At 34.0% G+C, this 26759-nt stretch overlaps 1 protein-coding gene and 1 long non-coding RNA gene across 2 annotated transcripts in view; one reads left to right on the top strand and one right to left on the bottom strand.

Annotated features, from left to right (window-relative positions):
• Positions 1-4786: 4786 nt before the first annotated feature.
• LOC136043896 (uncharacterized) overlaps positions 4787-26759 on the bottom strand; it is an 82168-nt gene continuing 60195 nt past the window's right edge. Inside the window, exon 3 of the long non-coding RNA XR_010621749.1 lies at positions 4787-4819. This is a non-coding gene — a long non-coding RNA (uncharacterized LOC136043896). The remainder of the gene's footprint in view (positions 4820-26759) is intronic.
• Positions 6352-26759, top strand: part of LOC136043895 (protein lethal(3)malignant blood neoplasm 1-like) — a 75777-nt gene continuing 55369 nt past the window's right edge. The window contains exon 1 of the mRNA XM_065728923.1: positions 6352-6482. Within this exon, the coding sequence (XP_065584995.1) occupies positions 6468-6482 (15 nt within the window). The 5' untranslated portion in view covers positions 6352-6467. The remainder of the gene's footprint in view (positions 6483-26759) is intronic.

Raw genomic sequence — 26759 nt, 5'->3', positions numbered from 1 at the left:
TGTATATTCGCAAGTTTTACGTAGTTAAAAACATATATATATATATATATATATATATATATATATATATATATATATATATATATATATATATATATATATATATATATATATATATATATATATACATATATATATATATATATATATATATATATATATATATATATATATATATATATATATATATATATATATATATATATATATATATATATATATATGTATATATATATATATATATATATATATATATATATATATATATATATATATATATATATATATATATATTAACGGGTGGGACATAAGGACACAACTACAATGGCGCGTAACGACTTACGCGCGCGGAGGGGCTTGGGGGAAGCGCGAAGCGCCACCACCAACTAGGTGTTGGGGTGGCGCGAAGCGCCACCCCAACAGCTAGTATATATATATATATATATATATATATATATATATATATATATATATATATATTAATGATGAACTTATATGTCTTGAAAGTTTGATACAAAACCAGAGAAGATATACTTTCTATGGAGTAATGTGTCATGGGGGAAGAAGATTTCCATGAAGGGGTTTCTGGATTTTTAGCAGTTTTTTAAAGAACAATGAAAAAATAAATATGAAAAAGTTTTCTCAACTGAAAGTAAGGCGCAGCATTAAAACTTAAAACGAACAGAAATTATTACGCACATGAGGGGTTCAACTCCTTCTAATACTTCGCTCTTTGCGCTAAAGGAATTTTATAAACAACAAAGAGAAATAAACTCTACAAAAAAACCTCAAACGAGACTACGGCCTGTAGAGAGGAAAGACTAAAACAACGCGGATATTTCGCCTGTATTCAAACAAGGCGTCCTCAGCACAAGATAAAAAGAAAACTAAACTAAAAACAATTGTAAAAAATACAATTGTCGCTACTGATCCACGTAGGGAAAAGAAGCTATTCGAGTTACTTCAATGAGAACATCAAAGCAACTGAGGAAAAACTATAAAAATTGAAACTATTCTGTTGCGAAATAATCCTCTTGTAAGCTAATATTGAAGCAACTCTTTTTGGATGCTCAATAAATCGTTCTGTAAATTGTTGGTGATTTCTACCAATATAAAACTTTCCACAAGAACAAGGAATTTTATACACCCCACTAACTAAATCTCCCCGGGTTAAAGCCTTCCCAGAATTAAGAAAACTACCTATGGTCTCACTGATTGGAAACAAGTATCAATGTTATGTTTACCTAAAATTCGTTTAAGCTTCTCCCCCAAAGTAGGGACATAAGGCAAAGAAATGAACCTTTTCGGTAAGTTTAATTCTGTGCACTGTGAATCCCCAATAACCCTGTTGTTGTGTTTAATGCGTCTATTTTTTATTATTTTATCAATCAATTTAATCGGGTAGCACCATCCCTTAAATACAAAAATACAAAAATTCAGAATCTAAAAACTCCTGGGAACAAATTCTGAAAGCTCTATCCACCAGTGCAATCACAACCCCTCGTTTCACTGAAATAGCGTGGCACGAGTGACAGTTCAAATACCTATCACTGTGTGTAGGCTTTCTATATACTGAAAAAAGTAAATGGAGATAACTTTTAATCAATAAGATATCAAGAAATTAATTTCAACTATTTATTCTACGGCCTTTGTGATTCAGGGGTCATTCTCAAGGAATTGGGACGAAATTTAAGCTTTAGTAAAGAGCGAGGTACTGACGAGGGGGTAAATTCCCTCAAACACATAATAAAACATACGAATATAGAAGTTCGTTTCGTATGTTAAATCGTAAGCAACGTATATTTTTACTTATATAAACGTTCGTAAAAAATTAAAAGTTCTAATTGCCTTTTTAAATAATCGGAAAATTGGGGGGTAACTAGGCCAACTCCCCCGCTCCTTTTTTCTCAAAATCCTCCGATCAAAACTAAGAGAAAGCCGTTTAGCCATAAAAATTAATTAATATGTAACTTTTGTTTTAATTATTTATGTACGGAGAGCCAAAACCAAAACGTGTATTAATTCAAAAACGTTCAGAAATTAAATAAAAAAACAAGTTTTTCTAACTGAAAGTAAGGAGCAATATTAAAACTTAAAACGAACAGAAATTACTCCGTATATGAAAAAGGCTGTTCCCTCCTCAACGCCCCGCTCTTTACGCTAAATTTTTTACTGTTTTAAAAAGTAGAGTTGAGAGAAAGAGTCAAACTTTAGCGGAAAGAGTGGGGCGTTTAGGAGGGAACAGCCCCTTTCATATACGGAGTAATTTCTGTTCGTTTTAAGTTTTAATATTGCTCCTTACATTCAGTTTAAAAATTTGGTTTTTCTATTTAATTTTTTTTTTAAAGAACGACTCCTGAAACACAAAAGCCATTTAATCTGAATAGGAAGCATTTTTAAAAGTGCTGAAAACTTTAGCGTGAAGAACGAGGTAATGAGGATGGGGCAACCCCCTTCATACATAGAATAATTTCTTTTCGTTTTAAGTTTTGATGGTGTTCCTTAATTTCAGCTTTTTTTATTTTTTTTTTTTTTTTTTTTTTTTTTTTTTTTTTTTTTTTTTTTTTTTTTTTTTTATGAGAATGGAAGTGTTCATAAATTCAGCATGGTGATAAGGAATAAAGCAAAAAATATTGGTTTGAGGTTTTGGGGTGGGGTTTTGAACGAAGGGGTGTTAGATCTCATAAGAGGACACTTTTTTGCAGCATTAGGTAATTCTGTGAGAGGAGGAGAGAAGCACCACCTCTGGACTTGCACCATATGTATAATTACGATAGCAGGTTCTGAGAGGCTATGGTGCGTACATGGGTTTAAAAATTAATGTTAAGAAGAGTATGTCGCTTAGACTAGGAATAAATGAAGGTGAAAAGATGACATACGAAAAGTGATAAAGTAAATTGCTTCACTTACTTGGGAAGTGTTGTCAGTAGAAATAGTAGACGCAGTAAATGAGGAAAAAGTAGAAAAGTCAAGGTAGGAAGTTTTTCTGCAGTGGCGCAATTATGTAAAAATCGTAGGGGGAGGGAGTAAATCTATGAGGGGAGGAGAGGTATGTCTTCAGCCGCTGGACATGCACCCATCAGAAGCATGGCAACTTACAGCCAAAACTCAGAGTATTAAACGTTTGCTACCATTGCTACCATTTGGTACACCATAGGGCCATAGTGCATAATTAGTGCTATACACAATAGTAATAGTGATGGAATTAAGGTAAGAACTGAGGTTAATAGTTGGTCTGGTGTAGAATCGGGCTAATCATGGTTGTATCCTATCCAGGTTCTATGGATTATTCTATGGACTTATTTCTAATCAATAAAGCAAAGACAAAGGGAGAATATGGTGTCAAGTAGAAATTAAATTATCCTAGATCCAGATTATGATTAAATAAAAAAAAAACAAGTTTTTTTTTAACTGAAAGTAAGGAGCGACATTAAAACTTAAAAACGAATAGAAATTATTCCGTATATGAAAGGGACTGTCCCCTCCTCAATGCCCCACTCTTTACGCTAAAGTTTGACTCTGACTCTTTCTCACAGCTCTACTGTTTAAAACAATAAAAAACTTTAGCATAAAGAGTGGGGGGTTGAGGAGGGGACAGTCTCTTTCATATATTTCTGTTTGTTTTAAGTTTTAATGTCGCTCCTTAATTTCGTTAAAAGACTGTTTTTTATTATCTAATTTTAGAAACTAAGATAAAACTGGTTATCAAACTTCTCGAGTGTATTTGGTATAATACACTAGTACCAAAGATTTTTTTATTTCAGTAGTTTCGAACATTCCATAATGGTCTGCTGGTTACCCCTTTTTGTAATTTTTATGATGTCCAGTTCGATCTAAGCTATAATAAAGAAAAAGTAATAAAGAAAAAATAAATAAAGTATTAAAGAATAATAGTAATAAGAATAATAATAGTAATAGAATAGAATAAGAATAGTAATAAGAATAATAGTAATAAAGAAAAGATAGTACTAACCATTTAAGAGTGCCCTTAGGGTGTACTCCTTTTTTATATCCTAAGTCGGAAAGGTCTTTCAGAAATTGAAGAAGAGGGGCCCAACTCCCTTATATACGTAATAATTTCTATTCGTTTTAAGTTTTAATACTGCTCCTTACTTTCAGTTGAAAAAACTTGCTTTTTATTTAATTTCTCATTGTTGTTTTTTCAAATAATGCTGGAAAATCCAGTGCCCCCTTCATGGAAATTCTAAATTCCTCAATGGAAAGATCCTCCCACATAACCCTGAACAATTTCTGGACAATTTCAATTTCTTCAAAAAGGCCTTTCTTTAATTTCTGAACATTTCTGAATTAATGCATTTTTTTTTATTTTGGCTTACCGTATATGAATAATTAAAACGAAATTTGCATATGATTTTTTTTTTAATAAATGGCTCTCTCATAGTTTTGATCGGACGATTTCTTTAAAATAGGGGTGGGTGAGGGGGCCTAGTTGCCCTCCAATTTGTGGTTACATAAAAAAGGCAACTAGAACTCTTTATCGTTTTTATGAACGTTTTTATTAGTAATCCATCAAACAGTTCGTTGCCACAAACTGTTTGATGATGATTGAGCCTTCTAGATAAAATGTGGATGAAATTATATTTCTACGACTTTAAATATATGATTACGTACAATAAGAATATATAAAACCTTTGTGTATATAAATACGTTTAATAACGATAGAAGGTTCTGAGAGTTTAGGGTGCGTACCTGGGTCGGAACATTAACGTTAAGAAGACCTTGCCGCTTAGACTAAGAATAAATGAGGGTGAAAAGATGGCAAGCACTCATGTACTCTTCTCTGGACAGCACTTCAACCCTTAAAAATGCATCAAAAGTTCCTCAAATAAGAAATAAAAATTATGAGATATACATATATATATATATATATATATATATATATATATATATATATATATATATATATATATATATATATATATATATATATATATATATATATATATATATATATATGTATATATATAGAAAATCGTAATAATTTCTCCTTCAGAGGGGTGGGGCACCTCAAAATTCCCCCTTGTACAAACGTGCCTTCCATAAATTGTTCACCACATCAGCCACCACAATTGGATATGCAGCCTATTTTTTAGTCACCTATTTTTCTTTATAATTTCCATAATACAATAATTGGATACATTAATAAACACATGGGAATGAGCTTTTGAAAATGTCGTTATTTGCTTGCGGACTCCTCCAATAGTAAACCAGCGTAAGTCCACTGCAAGCAATAAGTCTACCATAGCTGTCGATTTAATACATTATATTAACCATATTTCATTTGCTGAATTTTTGAGAACATTGGTGGCTTATCATAAATACCGTATTCATAAGAGAAGTTAGGGGTTTGAATCCCTTCCCCAAAAATGTTTCTCTGCATTGTAAAAACTTTACAAAAATGCATAGATGCGTTTTTTAATTTTTTGTACCCACTCCCCCACGAAAAAAATAATCCGTCCAGAAAAAAAATTCTGGACATAGCCTTGCTTATCGTGTTTAGAAATATTACAGCTGGGGTGCATTGTATTTGTATTGTTTATTACAGTTTATTTAAACATTAGTTTTTATGACATTTTCTTATACTTGTCATATTATGTTCAATTATGTTCATATTATCTTTTATTTAAAATTAGCTCATCATTAATATCATTCCATCTACTTTATCCTTGGTTGATTTTTTTTTGTTAATGTTTCATTACCTATTTAAGTATTCATTAATAGCAAATTAGCAGAGACGGGCCAATTATGATGTGTGTACCCAAGCTGACGATTTTCGTGGAAGGAGGCCTTTACAAAAAAACTTAAAAAACGCGCAACAAATTTGTTTATGTTCATTTGTGTTAAGTTTTTTTCGAGTCAGGGGAGGGGGAGGGTAGAAAAATATTTGGGGGGCTTAACCCCAGACCTCCACCCCTGGGATACGGCCTTGCTGATGCGACACCAAATCTGAGTCTTGGAAAAGCTTCAAAGTATTTGAAACGAGTCCTTGAGAATATTTTGAGTCTTTGATTTTTTAGTTTTATTTTTAACATTAATTTTTGTGACATTATCTCATACTTGTCTTGTCTAAATAGATTTCATTATTTTTTCTTTTGTTAAGTTTTTGATTTACATCATTTCCTTTATTTAAATATTTCATTATTTATTTAAGTATTCATTAATCGCAAATTAGCAAACACGGGCCATTTGAATACGATATATTTACCAAAGCTGCCGATTTAGTATATTACATTGACCCTAAAATAATTTGATGTTAACCTAAGATGAATTCAGAGATTGAAGGCAAGCAACACACAATTTTGGCAGGGACTTTATATTTTAATCGTTTTTTTGGGAGGGGCATTGTATAAGAAGACTTACATTTGCTACGCGCATACATTTATATTAAGTCAATTTACTTGAAGTGTGTGTGCATCTCTAGCTTAAGGGAGTGTGTGAATTTTAGCATGGAACTGAAACTGGTGAGAAACATCTTGAATCATTTAGTTTTATGGTTCATTTTTATAAAGCTACTAATCTTTGCACGATATCCAACGTTTATTTGTTTAATTTAAAGTTTTGAGAAATAAACATTTTAAGTGTTAACGTTTTTTTATGGAAATATTTATCAAGAAAAAACCTATGAGACAAATATTGTATTCCTAACGTTAATAAGCATTCACATAAACGAAATTAAAAAAGAAGCAAGGCCATAGGGGCTTAGGGGTCAGAACCAGAAGGTAGAATATTTTCAGGGCTGAGGGAAAAAATTGACACTTTGGATAAGATCCACCCGAAAATTTACAAAAATTTGCGATTTTTTTTTTGGGTATGTCCTCCTTCTGTGCATACATACCTACTCAGACCCTGCATGTAATCTGAAAAAATCACTTCAATATAAAGTTTTAGACCTTCGTAAAATTTAGAAATTCGCTTGTAAGCTTTCAAATATATGTATCAGTGTACGATGGCAAAATAAAAATTCTTTTTTAAAGATTGGTAGAAATAAGAATATTTATAATTTAGAATCCTTAGGTTCAATACCGCTCCCCTGACGCACAGAGACGAACTAGACGGTTTCCAAAATACAATCATCGTTCAGATAATATGAGACAAAATTAAAGTGTGATTTCAACTTTTAGATTGGCATGTCAATAGGGGAAAACGATTGAAAGTTTTGACAAATAAGTTGATGACATTTTAAAAGTTGACATTTCTTATGTCAATATTTATTAATTATTAAGACTGAAACAAAAAACCTTAAAAACGGATAAAAATTATAATGAGACAGTGAAAACTTCAAACGGGGAAAAAACCCTTCGAAATAAAGATCATAATAACAATTTGAAGATGTCGGCTTCACGTCCAGAATTCTTTATCAGCGAAAAAGAATTAGTCTAAACAAACCACACAAAGAGAAAAAACATCAAATGCTATATAAAATATAAACAACAAATAAGCAAAAAATTCATTTTTATAATTTTATTTTTTTTTTATTTGTCGCGTGTCCTTCCACTGTTGCTGTGTTTTCTTATTTTTATTTATTTTTTCGACCATGTTTTTTCTGTTAATAAAGGCTTCCGGATTTGAAGCTGAGATATTCGTATTTTTCATATTTTCTGTTTCAAAGAGTCATTTGTTTTAATACTCCGCCCTATTGAAAAATTTTACCTGCTTTTAATGCATTTATGTTTCAATTTCAAAAGGAAAGGTAGTTTAGTCTAAGAAATAACTTTAGAAAATATACTAAGAAAGTAATTGTATAGTTGATGCATTAACACAATCCCCCTATGTCACATAAACCCACAGCCAAGGAAATTTAAGCCCCAGAGCCCTTGTAAAATTAGGAAAATAGGCCCATAAGTAAGCTAGTACATATATGTTATGTGCTAATGCAATATGGGAGAATATGTGTCTTAGCCTTATTTGGACATCCGTATTTCATCCGCCCACAAAAAAAGAAGATTGGTTAGACGAGTTCCAGAATGAATTTTTTGCTGCACTTTTGCTAATTAGATATTACCTATTAATGAAATAATAGATGATTAGATAATAAATGTGACGATTTATATCGAGAAACAAAAATTTCGACAAGAATATGGAGTGTCTCAATGGGAGCCTCATAGGGAAGTCTACACAAAAAGAACCTCAAGACTTACAATGGTAAGCCCACAGATTTTGATGATCCTAAAGGTCACAAATAATGTGCTGTTTTGGTTTCATAGATGATTCTATCCCTCTTTGTGTCTAGACTCTATGAAACCAACGATTAGGCAATGAGCCTAACTGGTTGAGAGGGGGGGATTCTAAAAATGTATGAAAAAGATGAAATAAATGAAAAAAATTGCAACATTTTTCTGGTATTATTTACCCGGGGAGGGTAAGACTCAGAGGCCTCCTGTGCGTGAATATTCTGTATAGCTGGTGTGGAGGTGGCTATTAGACCGGACCCTAAATTTCTCTGTGCAGCCATGCGCACGGAAAAATATCACCAGCCCATAGTATCATATTAGTAAAATAAAAATGAATTTTAATGTTTTGAAGCTAAACTTTACGGTTTTTTTTTCGAACTGTGTGGTAAAAAGTGAGCTGGGCTAAACAGACAATGAATCATGTTAGAAATTATTTAGAATTAGAATTATCATGTTGGAAAAGTTAAGTGAGCAGATTGTTTCTGGTTATGAAGTGCATTATTTACTGATTTGGAATTTTTTTTGCCAAACTGTTCTTTTGCCAGTTTTTTTTTTGCAAAATATTAATGAACTTTTAAGCTACTAGGCAGTTGGTTTTTTGCAGAATTCAGTGAATGTAATTAGAATGGGACTAAGGCACTCTTGAATCATGGCTCAGCAGGAAACTATCTGAAAAATAGTATAGGCCCTAGAACTTAAGACCCCCCCTCCTGTATTCAGTTTTTAGGCATCCAGCTTGAATTAAACACACAATTTGCTGATTTAACTAGCCATTAGGCAGTTGGCCAATTTGTACAGTATGAATTTCTTAGTACTTCAAAATAATTGCTCTGAATTAAGATACATGCCTCGAGCACTTTTTCCCCCTAGTTAATTCGTAGTTAATCTACTATTGTTTCATCAATTATCAGGAACACAATATTTTATTTTCGTTTAGCCAGTACATAGTTAGTTGATTATATATTTTTGGGTATATCTTTTGGGGAAGAAGGCTTCATACCATCCAGTGGGTATTCTAGGTTTTATTTTTAGTTTTAGTCTCCAATATACTAAGCTTCTTGGCCCAAAAGACTAATGGCAGCACTTACACCGGTTCAAATTAATAGAATGTAGGGGGAGGGGGGCAAAAACTTATATTTCAAAAACAAGGGGGTGGGCAATTTAGTTACTTTTACTTTTGTTTTAATAAAGACCCCAAAAAAGTCATTTTTCAATGAGAATACCGAAATAGATATTTTTCAAAATCTAGGAGGGTTAACTAATCTTGGGAGCCAATAACCATCCTCAATTTTTGTCACTGAGCATTTTTGTTTAAATATATCTAATATGAATCATAAATTAAGAACTTTTTGGCTATTTTAGGATACAGCTGTCAATCGAATTGATTTCAGCAACATTTGAACTAATTTTTGTAGCTCTGGGCATAGATGGCCACCGCCTCGTGAACGGCAAAGCTAATAGACTTCTTCATATCAATTTCTTATCTGCTGCATGTTTTTAGAAAAAAAAAATGAGTACCTACTTATGATGAGATATACTAATATTTTGATGCAGATTATTTATGGGCCTAAATCTAACTGTCAAAAGTACCTCAATTATATTCCAAATAATTACCAGTTAAGCTAAGCATATCAGTGTTCACCACCAGTCTACTTGGCAATTATGTTCAGTGGGAGGTCAATTAATCAACACTATGGACTAAATGACAAAGCTTTTAAACTTTAGTAGTTGCTTTTTAGAAGGATAATGAGGTAGAACCAAATTTATTATTTTCAAACCATTTTGATTCTAACGCTCATTATCTTTGGACTTAAGGAGCTTGAGCGGGACCTTGGAATTTTGGAAAAAAAAACTTAGCCCAATTAATATTATGATAGGTATATGACATTTATTTTGGGTTAAAATTGGACAAAAGAAAGTCAACAATACATAATATGTAACCAAAATTGAATAAATTTTAACCAAAATTGCTATCTGGGTCACCAAGATTTATTTTTTTGCGGGTTTGATATTCTACTACTTGCATCCAAGAATGACAACTTTGGGGTCGAGGGCTCCATAAAAAATAGGTAACTCGGAAATGTCAAAATATTGATGAGGCCAAAAATCTTTGAGGCTGAGATCTCATAAATTGGAGCAGATATAGAATAAATTGTCACCACCAATCAAAAGAAATGTCACTGAGAATGCATAAACTAGAACGGAGATTGCAAGAAAAGTCGTTGAGGTTCCTAGTAAAAAATCATTCACACATTTTTATGTTCTATCAAATCGAGCGGAGATTGCGAGAAAAGTAGTCGAGATTCCTAGTAAAAAATCATTCACACAGCAAAAAAAGCTGTTTGGTAATATCGATCATAATTTTTTTTACCCTGTTATGTATTCCTTATCGTTACTTAGACTTAAGTTCTCCAACACCGATTGGGGCATAAAGCAACAACGGTGCCTCTCCTCGGCGTATCCTCTGTATATCAAAGATTCTCCAGTGACAACCTCTATAGCGCAGTACTTTTCTCGAGATTAAATATAAAAAGAAACAAGTTTTTTTAACGGAAAGTAAGGAGCAACATTAAAACTTCAAACGAACAGAAATTACTTTGTATGAGAAAGGGGCTGCTTCCTCATCAACGCCCCGCTCTTTACGCTAAAGTTTGACTCTTTCTCATAACTCTACTTTTTAAAACAGTAAAAGAGCGGGGCGTTGATGAGGAAGCAGCCCCTTTCACATACGAAGTAGTTTCTGTTCGTTTTAAGTTTTAATGTCGCTCCTTACTTTCCGTTAAAAAAAACTTGTTTCTTTTTATTTAATTTCTGAACGTTTTTGAATCAATGCATGTCTTGATTTTGGCTATCCGTAGATGAATAATTAAAACAAAATTTGCATATTTATTTTTTTTGGCTAAATGGCTTTCTCATAGTTTTGATCGAATACTTTTGAGAAAAAAGGAGTGTTGGAGGAGGCCTAGTTGCCCTCCGATTTTTTGGTTACTCAGAAAGGCAACTAGAACTTTTAATTTTTTACGAATGTTTTGATTAGTAAAAGATATGCGTAACTGATAAATTAGCTTAATTAACGGACTTCTGTATTCTCATGTTTTTATTACGTATATAAGGGAGTTCACCCCCTCGTCAGTACCTCGCTCTTTACACTAAAGCTTAAATTTTGTCCCAGTTTCTTAAGAATGACCCCTAAATCACAAAAGCCGTAAAGTAAATAGTTGAAATTACTAAAAATACTTTGGCGTAAAGAGCGAGGTATTAGGAGGAAGGGGGCCCATCATATGCGTAATAATTTCTGTTCATTTTAAGTTTTAATTCTGCTCCTTACTTTCAGCTAAAAAAAACTTTTTCATATTTATTTTTTCATTGCTTTTTTTCAATAATGCTAGAAAATCCTGCGCTCCCTTCATGGAAATTTTCTTCCCCCATGATAAATTCCTCCAAGGAAAGTTCCCCCATATATTCCCCTCTTCTCACCCCCCCCCCCTGCAACCAAAAATTCCCCTGAAAACTTTTGTACACTTCCAAATAACCATTACTATATGTAAGCACTGGTCAAAGTTTGAAACTTGTAAGCCCCTCCCACGGGGACCGTGGGGGAGTAAGTCGTCCCCAAAGACATAGTTATAAGGTTTTTCGACTATGCTGACTCGACTGGCTGTCTCAGAATTTTGATCCGGTGACCTTGGGAAAATAAGTAGCCTGGGAGAGGCCTAGGTGCCCTCCAATTTTTTGGTCACTTAAAAAGGGCACTAGAACTTTTCATTTCCGTCAGTATGAGCCCTCTCGCCAGATTCTAGGACCACTGGGTCGATGCGATCAACCCTGGAAAAAAACTAAAAAAAACAAAAAAAAACAAACAAATAAGCACGCATCCGTGATCTGCCTTCTGGCAAAAAATACAAAATTCCACATTTATGTAGATAGGAGCTTGAAACTTCAACAACAGGGCTCTCTAATACGCTGAATCTGATGGTGTGATTTTCTTTAAGAGTCTATGACTCTTAGGGGTTGTCCCTCCTATTTTCTAAAATAAGGCACATTTTCTTCGGCTCGTAACTTTTGATGATAAGATAGATAAGATAAGATTTATTCCTCACGAAACACACATACAATATTACATTTTACTATTTCCCCAAAGGCTCCTTACTACAGTTCGTTACCACGAACTGTTTGATATTGCCCGGTATAGCTTTCCCGTAAAGAGTTCTGCTCGTCACTATTGTTGGGTTCCCACGGCGTCAATAAAGTTAATGAAGTGTTCATGAAATTGTTTACCATAAAGTTGGTTTCACTCACACAAAAATTTAATTTTCTGTATTTACAACAATTTTTCATAGCAAATAAATGAATTAATCAGACATGGAGCAGAGAAACCATCTTTTTAAGCATTTTCGATGTTTTTTTTCCCATTTATTGAATAGGGTTTAGGTGAAATATTTTTTTGTCTTTTCTTTTACCAAGCAGAATATTTAAACAACTATACAATGTTATATATTTCGACATATTATTCGTGTGGTTTTTTTGAGATCACAAGTCTTCTGTTATTGGCTGAACTCGGGCTTTCTTGAATAAGTTTAAGTTTGACTTTTTTGCTACAGCAATAAAATCAACAAAGCTATGCGAGGAAAACAGTTTATCAACTTTATGGGCAGCTTTATTGACGCCGTGGGAGCCATGCATATGAATGAATGATAACGGGCCTAATCTCAGGAGAGGCTTGCTTCTAAGCAATTTGATGAACTTGATGGACGACTTGAGAGCCAAGCCTTGGCTAATTGGAGTAAAACCAATGAAAATGCAAAAATAAACTGAAATAAATTAATTTACTCCTTCCACCTAAAATGTCCATTTACTGATGAATTAAAAATCGAGATAAATAAATAAGAACGTTAAGGAATCCGAATGTGTGCAAAAAAAGTGTTGGCAACATTTTAATACACTAAAATAAAAACAATCTATGAAAATGTCTCTTTCCAGTGACTCGTTTTTGCCGAATAAGGCACTAGAACTCTAAATTTTAGTTAGAATGATTCCCCTTGAGATATTCTAAGACCACTGATTTTGTACGATGATCCTAAGGAGAGAAAAAAAGGAACGCATTTTTTCTCATCAGGGCAATTATGTACCCCTCTCAGACCTCAGTTTGGCTCCTCCATGACCACCATTTGCCCCCCCTCCCCGAATAAAATTTAGTTTCGTCATAAATCTTGTCAAAACTGAAATAAGCCTGCATAATCAAAACATCCACATATATAGATCAGTTTTCTTTAGTATATCTTTACCTTTTTTTTACTATATGGACCATTTTCAGTTTTCACTGTCATTTATACTTGATTTAGGAAAATTGGTTCCAACTTCCCCCCCAGATTTTGACGTAATTACGCCACTGTGCAGCGACAGCTGCAAACTAGTAAAGAGCGAGCCATGGGCCAGAGAAGTCGGAAGTTTAAAAACACGTTTTGAAAAGATTATCGTTTGAATTGTCTAGTGAGAAAGAATTTCCATTTGAAGCTGATTTGACAAGGGTAGTTATTATTCTAGTATACTTTAAGAGTAAAACTTAATTGCGAAAAAAATTATGAAAATTTTGTTAAGAGCCTAATCCCCTCAAAGACGAGATAAGATCAATGAAAAGTGTACGAATGGATTCATCATGATTGAAAATTTTATATATGGTAATTACAGTCCATAACCTTGAACGACAAGGAAAATAACTTTTTTGCATTGGGAGTTTTCATGTCTCATTTTCTTTCCTTTCCTTCTCTGTTTTCCTTCTCTTTTTCTTCCTTCTCATTTTCTTTCCTTTCCTTCTCTTTTTTTCTTCTGTTTTTCTTCCTTCTCATTTTCTTTCCTTTCATTCTCTTTTTTCCTTCTCTTTTCTTCCTTCTCATTTTCTTTCCTTTCCTTCTCTTTTCTTCCTTCTCATTTTCTTTCCTTGCCAAGAGTTGGGCACAGGAGCATCATAAAGACCTTATTATAGGCTAGTTTGTAATTTAATTTTTGTATTTAAGTACTTTTTATCGATTGAACATGATAAAGCGATCAGCCAGTTCTATATGACACTGAAACGGCACTTTTTGGTGCCATTTTCGGAGTAGAAAGACTGAGAAGCATGAAAAAGGTACCATCACAATTTTCAAATTGAAAATTCTAAATATGGTGTCTATTGCGACAAGCCTGTGGCCTCCTGTTTTGAATAAAATGAATAATAAATAAATAAATATAATCCGCCTCCCGCATACTCCACTCTTAAAAAGTTTCTTAAATCGTCTGTTTACTTGCAGAACTATTATATTTTTAATGGCCCAATTCAGAGCTGTTAATCATATTTACATGATTTTTGTTTAACTGTCGTGATAACACCATCGTAATATCATATGGCAGGAAAAATGGCATTGTTTGATGTCGTTTCTGGAGTTGAAGGGCTTGAAAGCACAAAAAGAATATCATAATAATCTTCGTGCCTCAAAATCCTTAACCAGAGATTTTTAACTCCTCATCTTGTATATTCACCCTCTCAGCCCCCTTAATACGTGAAATACTCAAAAACACATTTGAAAAAAGTGCCTTATAAAGAACACAGAAAGTAAATTAAAACTATATTTTGGAATAACCACATCTTAGATATACAGTAGAGTTAGGAAAACTCAATTTATTTTTGGGACACAGTGCGCGATAGCAATACTAGCGGCTGGAGACAGGAAACCGGAAGTCTGAATCTGAAAGATCAGAGCAATTGGACAAACAAAACAAAATTGCGTTCCCGCCTAGGGTGTTGTAGTACGATCTAGATGACGTAAAGTTCAGTGCTCTGTACCAAAAGCTTCTCATGGGTAAGATAGGAGTTTTCATAACTGTATCAAACAGTTCGTGGTAACGAACTGTAGTAAGGAACCACCCGGCTCAATAGTAAATGAAACTCTAAAAAACGGAACCTTGATGCTAAAAGGTATATCAAAAGGATATGATTTTCATGCTGATTTTAAATATATTAGTTTCATCAAATTTAGTCTTTGCCATCAAAAGTTACGAGCCTGAGAAAATTTGCATTATTTTGGAAAATAGGGTAAACACTCCCTAAAAGTTATAGAATCTACAAAAAATGTGGAATTTCGTATTTTTTGTCAGAAGACAGATCACGGGAGCATGTTTATTTATTTAATTTTTTTTCCCCAGGGGTCATCGTATCGACCAATTGGTCCTAGAATGTCGTGAGAGGGCTCATGGGGGGTTGGGTTGAGGGGAGGAGGCTATGTGGGAGGATCTTTCCTTGGAGGAATAAGTCTTGGGGAAAGAGAAATTCAATGAAAAGGGCGTGGGATTTTCTAGTATTACTAGAAAAAACCAATGAAAAAATAAACATGAAAAAGTTTTTTCAATTGAAAGTAAGGAGTAGCTTAGCATTAAAACTTAACACGAACAGAGATTATTACTCATATGAAGGGTTCTAAAAATACTTTAGCATAAAGAGCGAGGTATTTAGGAGAAGATAAATACATCGCTCTTTATGCTAAAGTATTTTTAGTAATTTCAACTATTTATTCTACGGCCTTTCTGATTCAGGGGTCATTCTTGAAGAATTGGGACAAAACTTAAGACTTAGTGTAAAGAGCGAGGTATTAACGAGGAGACAAACCCCCTCATATACATAATAAAAATACAAGAATATAAAATTTTGTTACGTAAGTTAATTCTTAAGTTACGTATATTTTTTACTAATAAAAACGTTTGTTAAAAATTAAAAGTTCTAGTTGCCTTTTTAAGTAACCGAAAAATTGGCGGGCAACTAGGCCTCCTTCCTCACCCCTTATTTCTCAAAATCGTCTGATCAAAACTAAGAGAAAGCCATTTAGCCAAAAAAAGAATTAATATACAAATTTCATTTTAATAATTTATGTGCGGAGAGCTAAAATCAAACAAGCATTAATTCAAAAATGTTCAGAAATTAAATAAAAAAAACTAGTTTTTTTTAACTGAAAGTAAGGAGCGACATTAAAACTTAAAACGAACAGAAATTAATCCGTATATGAAATGGGTTGTCCCCTCCACAATCCCTCGCCCTTTACGCTAAAGTTTGGCTCTTTTTTAACAATTAAGTTTGACTACTTTTTTAAAACAATTAAAAACTTTAGCATAAAGAGCGAGGGATTGCGGAGGGGACAACTCATTTCATATACGGAGTAATTTCTGTTCGTTTTAAGTTTTAATGTTGCTCCTTACTTTCAGTTAAAAAAAACTAGTTTTTTTTATTTAATTGTATATCTAAGCTGAGGGAGTAACAACTATAATTTATGTTCATCCAAACAGTAAAAGGTAGTTGCGAAAACAACTTTTCTGAAACTTTGAAAAAGATTTTGGAATGCTGATGTATCTCTTTTTTTTTATTATTTTTACTCCTTTGACAATTGAAGGGCACCAAGACATTGTAAATAAGCTGTGTTAAAACTTACGTGAAAGCCAACATTTACTTTTATGTGCTTAGCATAAATTTTTCTCGTCAGTGCTATCATAAGGTGGCTAGTGACACCAAAATGAAACTTTACGCATCATTTACCAATGAATACCAATGGTAATTTACCAATGGTAAAAAACTCCTTGATTGGATGCTTAAAATCTGTTTCTTGAATGTTCCCCCTCCACGTCAACGTCCAAATGAAAAAAAAAGTGCTTAAAAATAGACTATCTAAAAAAAGAGGGTGTTTCCACTTAAAATCAAAACTTATACCGCAATTGTGATAAATACTATTTATGTCTATACAATCAGTAAGGTACAGTAAGCCTACTAAAACAGATTTTTGGTAATTTTGAGAAAGAACTTGAAATTCTGATATGCCCTTTTTTATCCAGCTCCACCTGGGCACTGGGACATCATAGGAGTATTAAAATGTGCGAACTAGTAAATTGTTCACAATTAGGGTTCACTTCCCCCATCTTTACGAAGCGTGCATGAATTGGTCTCTTGTTTTGATATTACGCACAAGTCCATTATTTGCAACCATTAGAAAGGCCTTATTCCTCTGATTGTGGAGAATTTTTTTTTTGCTTTAATCTTGTATTCTTTACATTAACATGGTTTCCATTATCAGCTCCTCTAAAAGAGTAAAGTTGAGGAAGCAATTTCTTTTAAGGGAAAATTTGAGGGAGGTGTAAAGGCCTATTTAAGCAAAAACTAGGGTTGGTGTATTTAGTTTTCCTGCCAAAGATATCTTTGTAAGGTGTATAGTGTATACTTTAAAACCTAAGATGAACGGAAATTGATTGAAACAATAATGCTTTTTCTGATGGAAGTAGAGAGCGAAAATAAAACTCAAAACAAACAAGAATGATTACTTCACAGTTTATGTAACATATTTCTGCAACACTAGTTTTTATATACTAACTAGTGATATTCCCATATATTTATTAAATTATGAAAAACTAGTGCTTTACTGAAAACTGAGCTTCCTTGAGTTTTTTGGAGAACCAAAATCGTTTATTAAAATGTTGTGATTTCATTTCCGGTGAGAGACTATTAAGAGCCTTATAAATTATTCTTTTATTTTCAGTATTAAATCTTTTATATTAATTCAATGCTTAATTACTTATTACTTAAGGATTTTCAGCTCCTAATCTTCTTTTGCTGTGTAGGTTTTGTGTTTTCAGTAAAGCGCTTCCTTTTCGGAAATTCTACTACTACAGGGAAAATCACGAGTCAATTTATATGAACCAGTGGCCGGTGTTTAACCACGCCCCCCAGAAAATGCCCCCAAAGAGTACCACCGACTGAAAATACCCCCCCCCCCTGCAGAAACTCGTATGGAAGTCTGATGGAAGTAGAGAGCGAAAATGAAACACAAAACAAACAAAAATGATTACTTCACAGTTTATGTAACATATTTCTGCAAAACTGGTTTTTATATACTAACTAGTGATATTCCCATATATTTATTGAATTATTGAAAATTAGTGCTTTACTGAAAACTGAGCTTCCCTGAGTTTTTTGGAGAACCGAAATCGTTTATTAAGATATTGTGATTTCATTCCTGGTGAAAGACTATTAAGAGCCTTATAAATTATTCTTTTATTTTCAGTATTAAATCTTTTATATTAATTCTATGCTTAATTACTTATTACTTAAGGATTTTCAGCTCCTAATCTTCTCTTGTTGTGTAGGTTTTGTGTTTTCAGTAAAGCGCTTCCTTTTTGAAAATTCTACTACAGGGAAATATCACGAGTCAATTTATGTGATCCAGCGGTCTGCGTTTAACCACGCCTCCCCAGAAAATGTCCCCTGGAGAATACCACCGGCGGAAAATACCCCCCTGCAGAAAAACCTGGAAAATACCCTCTGGAAAATAACTCCCATAGAAAAAACCGTTCCCGCAGAAAATACCTCCTCACAGAAAATACCCCCTGTGTGAAAATAACCCCCCTTTGGAAATACTCCCTCCCTGGGTATATACCCCTCTGGAAAATATCCCTCCTCACCCGTGGAGAAAAGGCATTCCAAATTTGAAAACTTTATTGGACTTCTGTTTTTCTTATTTCTATAGGGGGGGGGGAATTTAGGTACTTGTGCATTATACGCACTCACTCAAATTTACGCTGGATAAAACTCGAGAAAAAACCCGTTTCTTATTTAGTTTCTTTCAGCTTAGCATGAGACATGCAGGTTTGCCAAATGCCGACGTCAAAAAAGATATAATATCAAAGCCTAAAACACAGTGCAAATTGTTAGAAAAGAGTGCAAGTAAAAAAAATCGCGCCTACGCAAATTTAGAAAGCTTTAAAAAATGGTGAAAACATTCTAAGTCACAAAATAATTCTTCTTCTTCCTCTATATAGTTTCCTCTATATTTTTAACTTTCGTCACGGAAAGGCAATGTGGTCTTCGAAGCTATCTAATAAACTTGAGTTTTTATGTTTTTTATTGTCAAGTTACTATAATAGAAAAAAAGTAAATCATCAATCTAGCCATATTTTAATCAATATCTAGCCGTATTTGGTAACTTGTTGGATTCTTAAAGCAAAAGTTGTAAAGCTAATTGGTTTTTTTTTTTTATATATATAATATTCATCAGTACTCAAAGAGTATGATACTGTAAGCCATTGGTGTACACAATTTTGTGCCTCCAAGTATGCTCTCTCGTTGTCCTTCAATCTGTGGTGTTAATTGAAAAGGACCAGAAGGAAATCATCACCTAGAGTTTTTGTCCCCTAGCTTTAAAAAGTATTCTTTTCTTGGCATTCTCTAGAAAAAAACAACAAAATTACCCCCTTAGATTTTGAATCACATTTTGCGTATCTTCATTTAAGAAGATAAAAAATCATTAAATTTTTGTTATGCATTTTTTAATTGGTATCTCTGCCTTTTATATTTCTGATCCCATTAAATGTGCTTCAACATTACATGTCATTTGACGCCCGGACTTTGCTTATGAACTCCCATGTAAACAAATCGTCTTAGTGGGTAGCCCTTTGTCATTACTAGCACATAAATTCTTGTGTTTAGGTGAATAAATAACAATAATAATGTCCTTGTCTGTCCTGTATTGTGCGTAGACCATAAAAAGGATAAGAATCAATTGTCTATTTTCAAGTTTTACCAGTTTAATTGTGTATACGTGTAAATCAAATGATTTGTTATCGGTTTTACTACCTGCTTACTAGAGCCAATTTTTCATATTATCATAGAAGTTTTTTTTTTGGGTAATTGTGGTTTCAAGTTTCAATGGTATTGCATACCGCTGGACAACCCTTGATGAGATAGCTGGTCGGTTGGTGGTAAGGACAATCCGAGAGGAAGAAAATTTATCATTAAGACGAGTTGCCATAAGGAAAACTCTTTGCGCCAGATTTGTAGAGAAGGTACTAAAGGGAAGAAAGGGTGTAGGGACTTGCTAATTTGTGCTGTTGTAGTTGAAGGCAAATGATTATGATGGTGGAAAGGATAATGACATTGACTCGGATGAAGTAAAAGACGTCGCTTGTATGATGTTCGGTGTTCGAATGGCACAAAACTTTCAAGGATCGTTCAAGTTATCTGGCCAAGAGGATCCTAACGAACGAAAAAAAATTGTTTCAGGACATGGACCCCATCCCCAAACAAGAGCCCAGTTGTAAAAAAAGCGATCATCTCAAAACTTGTATCTTTAAATCCTTAGGCAAACGGGATCCTACTGCAGAAAGGAAAAAAGATAGATAGTACTGATTTTCCTCTAAATAGAAGCCTGAAAAATGCCAGAAAAGAGCCAAAATTATTTCCCAGCCATCTCGCATGAAGAGGATGTTTGTAGAAACTTGGAATGAGGCATTCAAGAGCTTCAGTACCCTTTTTAGGTCCAACAGTAATTAGAGCGTAATCAGCTTCCTTCCTATGCTTTTTTTCTGGTCCCTCTGTAACCCCATTGACGGTGAATATGAAATATGATACATTCACTTTGTCCATAAATGCCAATAAATCTAGTAAGTACATCTCTAGGGTTGACGACACACCCTCAGCCCCAGAGACGATGACCCTTAATTGAGTAAATTACCCTTTTTTCACAGACGGGTTTTGGTAGAAAACGCTGACATGTTTGTTTTTGATGTCTAATCAGCTAGGAGCGCTTAGGGACCGTTCGCTAGGTCAAGATTCCCAGGGCATAATATAGAAATGACCTACATACACCTAGGTTTTCAAGTTATCTGCAACGGTTTGGTAATGTCTTGGAGGACTGAGTTGAAATAGAGAGTGGTCACAGGGGTTCAAGTGGATCTCAAATTTTGAACTGGGGGAGGGGAAGGGAGGTAGATCATGAGCCATTACTTGTATTCAGGTTATCGAAACGATTCATCTGTAATATCTCAGGGGTGCCTCTGGGAATGATATTGGAATTTTCAGGTACTTTTGGGGAAAATAAAAGAGGAGGTTGAGGGAGGGGGACCTAATATTTTGTGGAAAAAAAGGTAGAAGAGGCTAAACAGTTTTTGCCTCTGATCCTTAAAAAATCATACACTATGACCCCCTATTGGACTAGTTCTTTTTGCATAGTTGTATAGTAAGATAAACCAAAAGCACCTATGTAATGCCAGGTTATCAAAACAGCGTATCTTTAATACCTCAGAAACGTCTTGGGATATCAAGAAAAACTTTCAGGGGAGTGTGGAGGAAGAAGAGGCACGCGGTCGTTATCTTAGAATTGGTGGGAGAGGATAAAGCTACCCCAAAAGACTCTGTGTGCATCCAGGTCATCAAAACCCAATGTCTGCAATATCTCGGAAATAGCTTGGGGGGGGGGTGTACATGAAAATTTGAAGTAGTGTAAGAGAAGGAAGGTGGAAGGAACAGGAAGAATTTAGATCTTGTGTCAATGGTAGTGGCTAGTAACATTATGTACCTGATCCACCTAAACCTTTTCTCGTTATAATTCCCAAAGCAAATTAACAGTCATTCTTGTTCAAGTAACAAAGTAAGTCGAAAGAGACTATTTGATGCGATCATATATATGATCATAATATATGATCATAATAATCTATCTGCAATGTCGCTCATTTGGTCTTGGGTATCTAGCTCAAACTTTCAAGGAGTTTCAGCGGGCTGTGTTAAAGCTAAGTTTTGACTTATATAAGGGATTTGAAGAGCGGTTGGGTGGGTAAAAATGCTTTAATCTACGACCCACCTGAATCTTTGACATCTACCACCTAGATTCAGCTTAAATTTGATCTCCCTATCCAGAGGTAGGTAATTATAATATACACGGGGCATTAGATGCGTCTTATGCGTCAGAAACATGTTCCGCGGTAGGATAATTTAAATAAAACCGGCACACCTGTTTGAGAAAACATTCTTCCCTAAATAATCAATAAAAGCTTTTATTAGAAAAAATACTTTAAGTACCGAGATCACTAACGATAAAATCTGCTTGTTTGATATGGTGAAGTGGAAACTGAATGAGCCATATATGTGATAAAAATTTGGAAAAATCAAGAATTCAAATTTTTGTATCAAAAGATTTCCTTATGGAGTTTTCCTGTTTCTTGATATAGAGGCGGGCGCCCAATTTAAAACAAGAAACGTGAATGAAATATCAGGCAAAAGTTAAGTAAAAAATAAGACACCAACTAGCTTAAGAAGGTGCATCTCTCCTTAGGAAGAGTAGGCTAGTTGTCTTTGAGATTTAATTTTGGAAGTTTTACGGGCAAAAAGCAATGTCAAATTTAACGAATTAGTTTTCGTAATCTATTTTCACATGCTATGCGGCAACAACGACAAAAATGTGATGCTGCTCAAACAACTTCATAATTTTCAACCATCAAACCCCCAAAAAAGAAAAAAGTAAGGTTACCAGGGATGAATAGACCTAATCCAGGAGGAACAAAATGTCTTAAGTTTAGTGTCCTTTGTACTTTCAAGGTTTTTAGATAATAAGAAGGATACGAAGGTCGGGTTTATATGCGATATTAACTCTTGATACACGCATTAACTTGATTATTTTAAATCTTGTTAACTCTCTTCTTTGTAGGATCTTTTTTTTCTCGAGACCTTAAAAGTCTTATTAGCTGACTTCTCCCTCCCCCCATAGAAACTTGAATAATTAGCTGAAAATTTCGTAATTTTCAAACAACCCACCAACCAAAAAAAAAGAAAAAAAAATCGGGGATAACAAGTATGAATAGACGTAATCCAAGGGTTGGGGATGACAGAAAATGCTTGAATTGTGATGCCTTTGTTCTTTAAAGGTTTTCAAGTAATAGAAAGAACATCAAGGTCCGGTCTATATTTATTTGACCAAACCTTGATCATTCTAAATATTTAGAGCTCCCCTCTTTACCGATTATTTTCTCTGGATATTTTAAAAGTTTTATTGGCTGCTTTCTCTTCCCCTACAGAAATTTAAACCCTCTGAAACCTCAAAAACCCTCTTAGACTTGCTTCATCAACTAGCCTGATTACTAGCCAAAACACCCAACTGAAAGGTACTAGAACCCTAACTAACAAGATCTCATTGATGTTTGATACTGGTAATTATGCAATTATGGCTTAGTTGTCATTATTGATTATTGGTAATTACAGAGCCAAAGTGGCTGAACAAAAGACTCGGTGAAGACTACCTGCAACAACTAGTATAAAAACTCTCTTATCCAGCTAATCTCTTGTCCAGTTCAAACTGGGATTTTTACTTTATCAATATATCGATGGGTGCTGGTAGAAATTTAGCCGTGGGACTGGCTACGCTAACATATGCAATTGGGCCGACCCTCGCCCGAAATATCAGGATTTTTGTATGTTCTCACAGTTTTCTAATATTTCTCACAGAACAACGCATTTGAAGGATTTGGCCCCACCCCAAATTAAATTCCTGCGTACGTGCATAGGGCTACATGATACCTTTCTGGGGTAGGGGGTCTGGTTTGGGTGCACAATCACGGAGGAGATTGAAGTTCTCCTCCAACGTCCCAAATGAACCCCAGCAGACAGGATCACCTTGTAAGGGAGGTGAAGGTCTTAAGGACTGTTTTCGCCTAAAGACAGTGTTGCAAGATCATAAATAATTTAAATATAATACACTGACCTTTTGGGAATCTTTTATTTGACAGAGAGGGTTGGAAGGCTAAAGAAGTACTAAAGCCATAGCTTCTTGGCATTTGTCACAGATTGCTTAAGAGTCTGAAATGTATGAGCTTTGAAATCTTAAATATGGCTCTTTGCTTCTCCATAAATGAATTTGACAATCGGGTTACAATTGTTTTTGGATCAAGCTGTTTGAAAATTAGCCAAAGCAGGCAATCAAAAACTAGTAAAACATAGTATTAAAACTGTTATCATATTCCCGCTCATCAATCAAATTTAAAATCAATTCAAATATGCACCTGAAGCTAAGTTTTAATAGAAGACGGTAAGTTTTGCCAAGCAATATGTTTCTACACCATCGCTGCGTGCATTCCGGCAGGTACGCCTGACTAGCAAAATTCTTGCAAAATTCTTTGAAAACTTCTAGAAAATATATTGAGAATAAAAGGATTATATATATTGAAAATATATTGAGAATGAAACCAGTCAACGTATCTGCATGCATTGTGGCTTGTGCGCCTGACAAAAACAAAATTCTCTGAGATCTTCTAGAAAATATCTTGAAAATTAGAAAATTCGTTTGGATTGCGAAATTTTGTCGAATAGTATTAGCCAGGGTGTATTAAACAAAAACTCTAGGAAAACCTACATTCATAACAAAGTTCAAATTTAAAAACTATAATGCGTCGGAGGGCTTGATTCCAGTGCTTTTGAGGACAGGCCCATGTCTGGTAAAGAGGTAGAGTTTAACTCCAACTTAGCCCCCTCAAACTATTTGAAAGTTTGAGCTGGAAACCCAAGACCATTATAGAGATATTTAACATACGCTATCTTGATAGCCTCGCATCAAATAGTCTCTCTTGATTTGCCTTGCTGCCTGGATGTGAATAACTGTAAATTCTCATTGGGAATTATAACAAAAGAAAAGATTAGATGGATCCTTGACTAATATTTCTAGCCACTGCCCCTGACACAATATTTAAAGTCTCCCTGTCCCTTCCATCTTCCTTCTCTTACACTACCTCAAAGTTTCAAATCTATCCCCCAAGCTATTTACGAGATATTGCAGACATTGTCTTTTGAGGAGCTGGATGCAAATGGTGTCTTTTGGGTTAGATTTTACACCTTTCCCCAATTCCGGGTAAAACGTCCGTGTGTCTCTTTTTCCTCCAAAACCTAAATGAAAGCTTCAGCTTAATATCCCAGTTCCCGATTCTCGGGAATATCCCGTTCCCGAGCTATTGCAGACGCGCTATTTCGATAACCTGGCATTACGTTGGATCTTTTGATTTATTAAATAAGAGAAACAAATTATTTTTTTACTGAAAGTAAGGAGCGACATTAAAAAAAACAACAACAGTTATTCCGTATATGAAAAGGGTTGTCAACTCCTCAGCGCCCCGCTCTTTACGGTAAAGTTTCACTTTTTCTCAGAACTTTACATTTTAAAACAATAAAAACTTATTGGCCACAGAATTCTTGTGTTGTTTTAAAATCCCTTTTCTGTGAATAGGCAGCGCGGCGGTGGGTTGCATCTGGCACTTTGACGATAAATCAAATAAAAAAAAAAACAAGCCTTTTTTAACATTAGCTAAGATTTAACATTAGCAAAAAAAAATAATATGCAAACTTCATTTTAATTATTCATATGCGGTGAACCAAAATCAAAACATATATTAATTCAAAAACGTTTAGAAATTAAGTAAAAAAAGGAAGTTTTTTTTAACTGTAAGTAATAAGCAACATTAAAACCAAAAACGAACAGAAATTATTCCGGATATGAAATTGGTTGTCCCCTGCTCAACGCCTCGCTCTTTATGCTAAGGTTTTTTATTGTTTGAAACAGTAGAGTTTTGAGGAAGAGTCAAACTTTGTTTTAATGTCGCTCTTTACTTGCATCTAAAAAAATTTCTTTTATTTAGTAATTTCAAAAAAGCTATTCATTATAATTAAACAGTCTCTGTGATTAAGGGGTCATTAATAACGAATTGGAACAAAATTCGAACTTTGGCGAAAAGAGCGAGGCCTTGACGAGGAGGTGCTACCCCTCATATTACGTAAAAGGGAAAACTCCTCCTTGTCAATACCTTGCTCTTTACACTAAAATTTGAATATTTTTAATATTGACCGATTGAAAAAATAATTTGTTTGCGTTATCTTCCAGCCAATCTTAGCTGTTTATTAAATAAAAAACAAGTTTTTTTTGTGCTGCAAGTAAGGAGCGTCATTAAATCTTAAAACGAACAGAAATTATTCCGTATATGAAAGGAGTTGTCCCCTCCTCAACGCCCTGCTATTTATGGAAAAGTCTGACTCTTTGTCACAACTCTACTTTTTAAAACAAATTAAAAAACGTCACCCCTTCGTCAATACTTCGCTCCTTACAATAAAGCTTGAATTTTGTCCCAAATGTTTAAGAATGACCCTTGAATCACAAAGGCCGTAGAATAAATAGTTGAAATTACTAAAGATACCTTAGCGTAAAGAGGAAGGTATTGTGGAGGAGAAGAACCTCCTTATATACCTAATTTCTTATGTTCGTTTTAAGTTTTAATGCTTCCAGTTGAAAAAAAATTATTTTCTCATTTTTTTTAAAATAATGCTAGAAAATCCTGCCTCCTCTTCATGGATATTCTCTCCCCTCATGAAAAATTCCTCCATTTAAAGATCCCACGTAGCCCCCTCACCCCTGGAAAAAAAAAACAAAAAAAAAACAAACGAAAAATTTCAATTCGGAAAAAAAAATCAAAATTCTACATGTTTATAGATAGGAGCTTGAAACTTCTAAAGTAGGGTTTTCAGATAAGCTGGATCTGATGTTGTGATTTTCGTTAAGATCCTATGACTTTTAGGGGTGTTTCCCCCTATTTTCTAAAATAATGAAAATTTTCTCAGGCTCGTAACTTTTGATGGATAAGACTAAACTTGATGAAACTTATATATTTAAAGTCAGCAATAAAATTAAGATCTTTTGATGTAACTATTTGTATCAAAATTCGGTTTTTTAGAGTTTCGGTTACTATTGAGCCGGG

Source organism: Artemia franciscana, chromosome 2, assembly GCF_032884065.1.
Source record: "Artemia franciscana chromosome 2, ASM3288406v1, whole genome shotgun sequence".
NCBI classification, from domain to species: domain Eukaryota; kingdom Metazoa; phylum Arthropoda; class Branchiopoda; order Anostraca; family Artemiidae; genus Artemia; species Artemia franciscana.
Note: the sequence above shows the minus strand (reverse complement) of the source record. Positions and strands in the feature narration are given on the sequence as shown.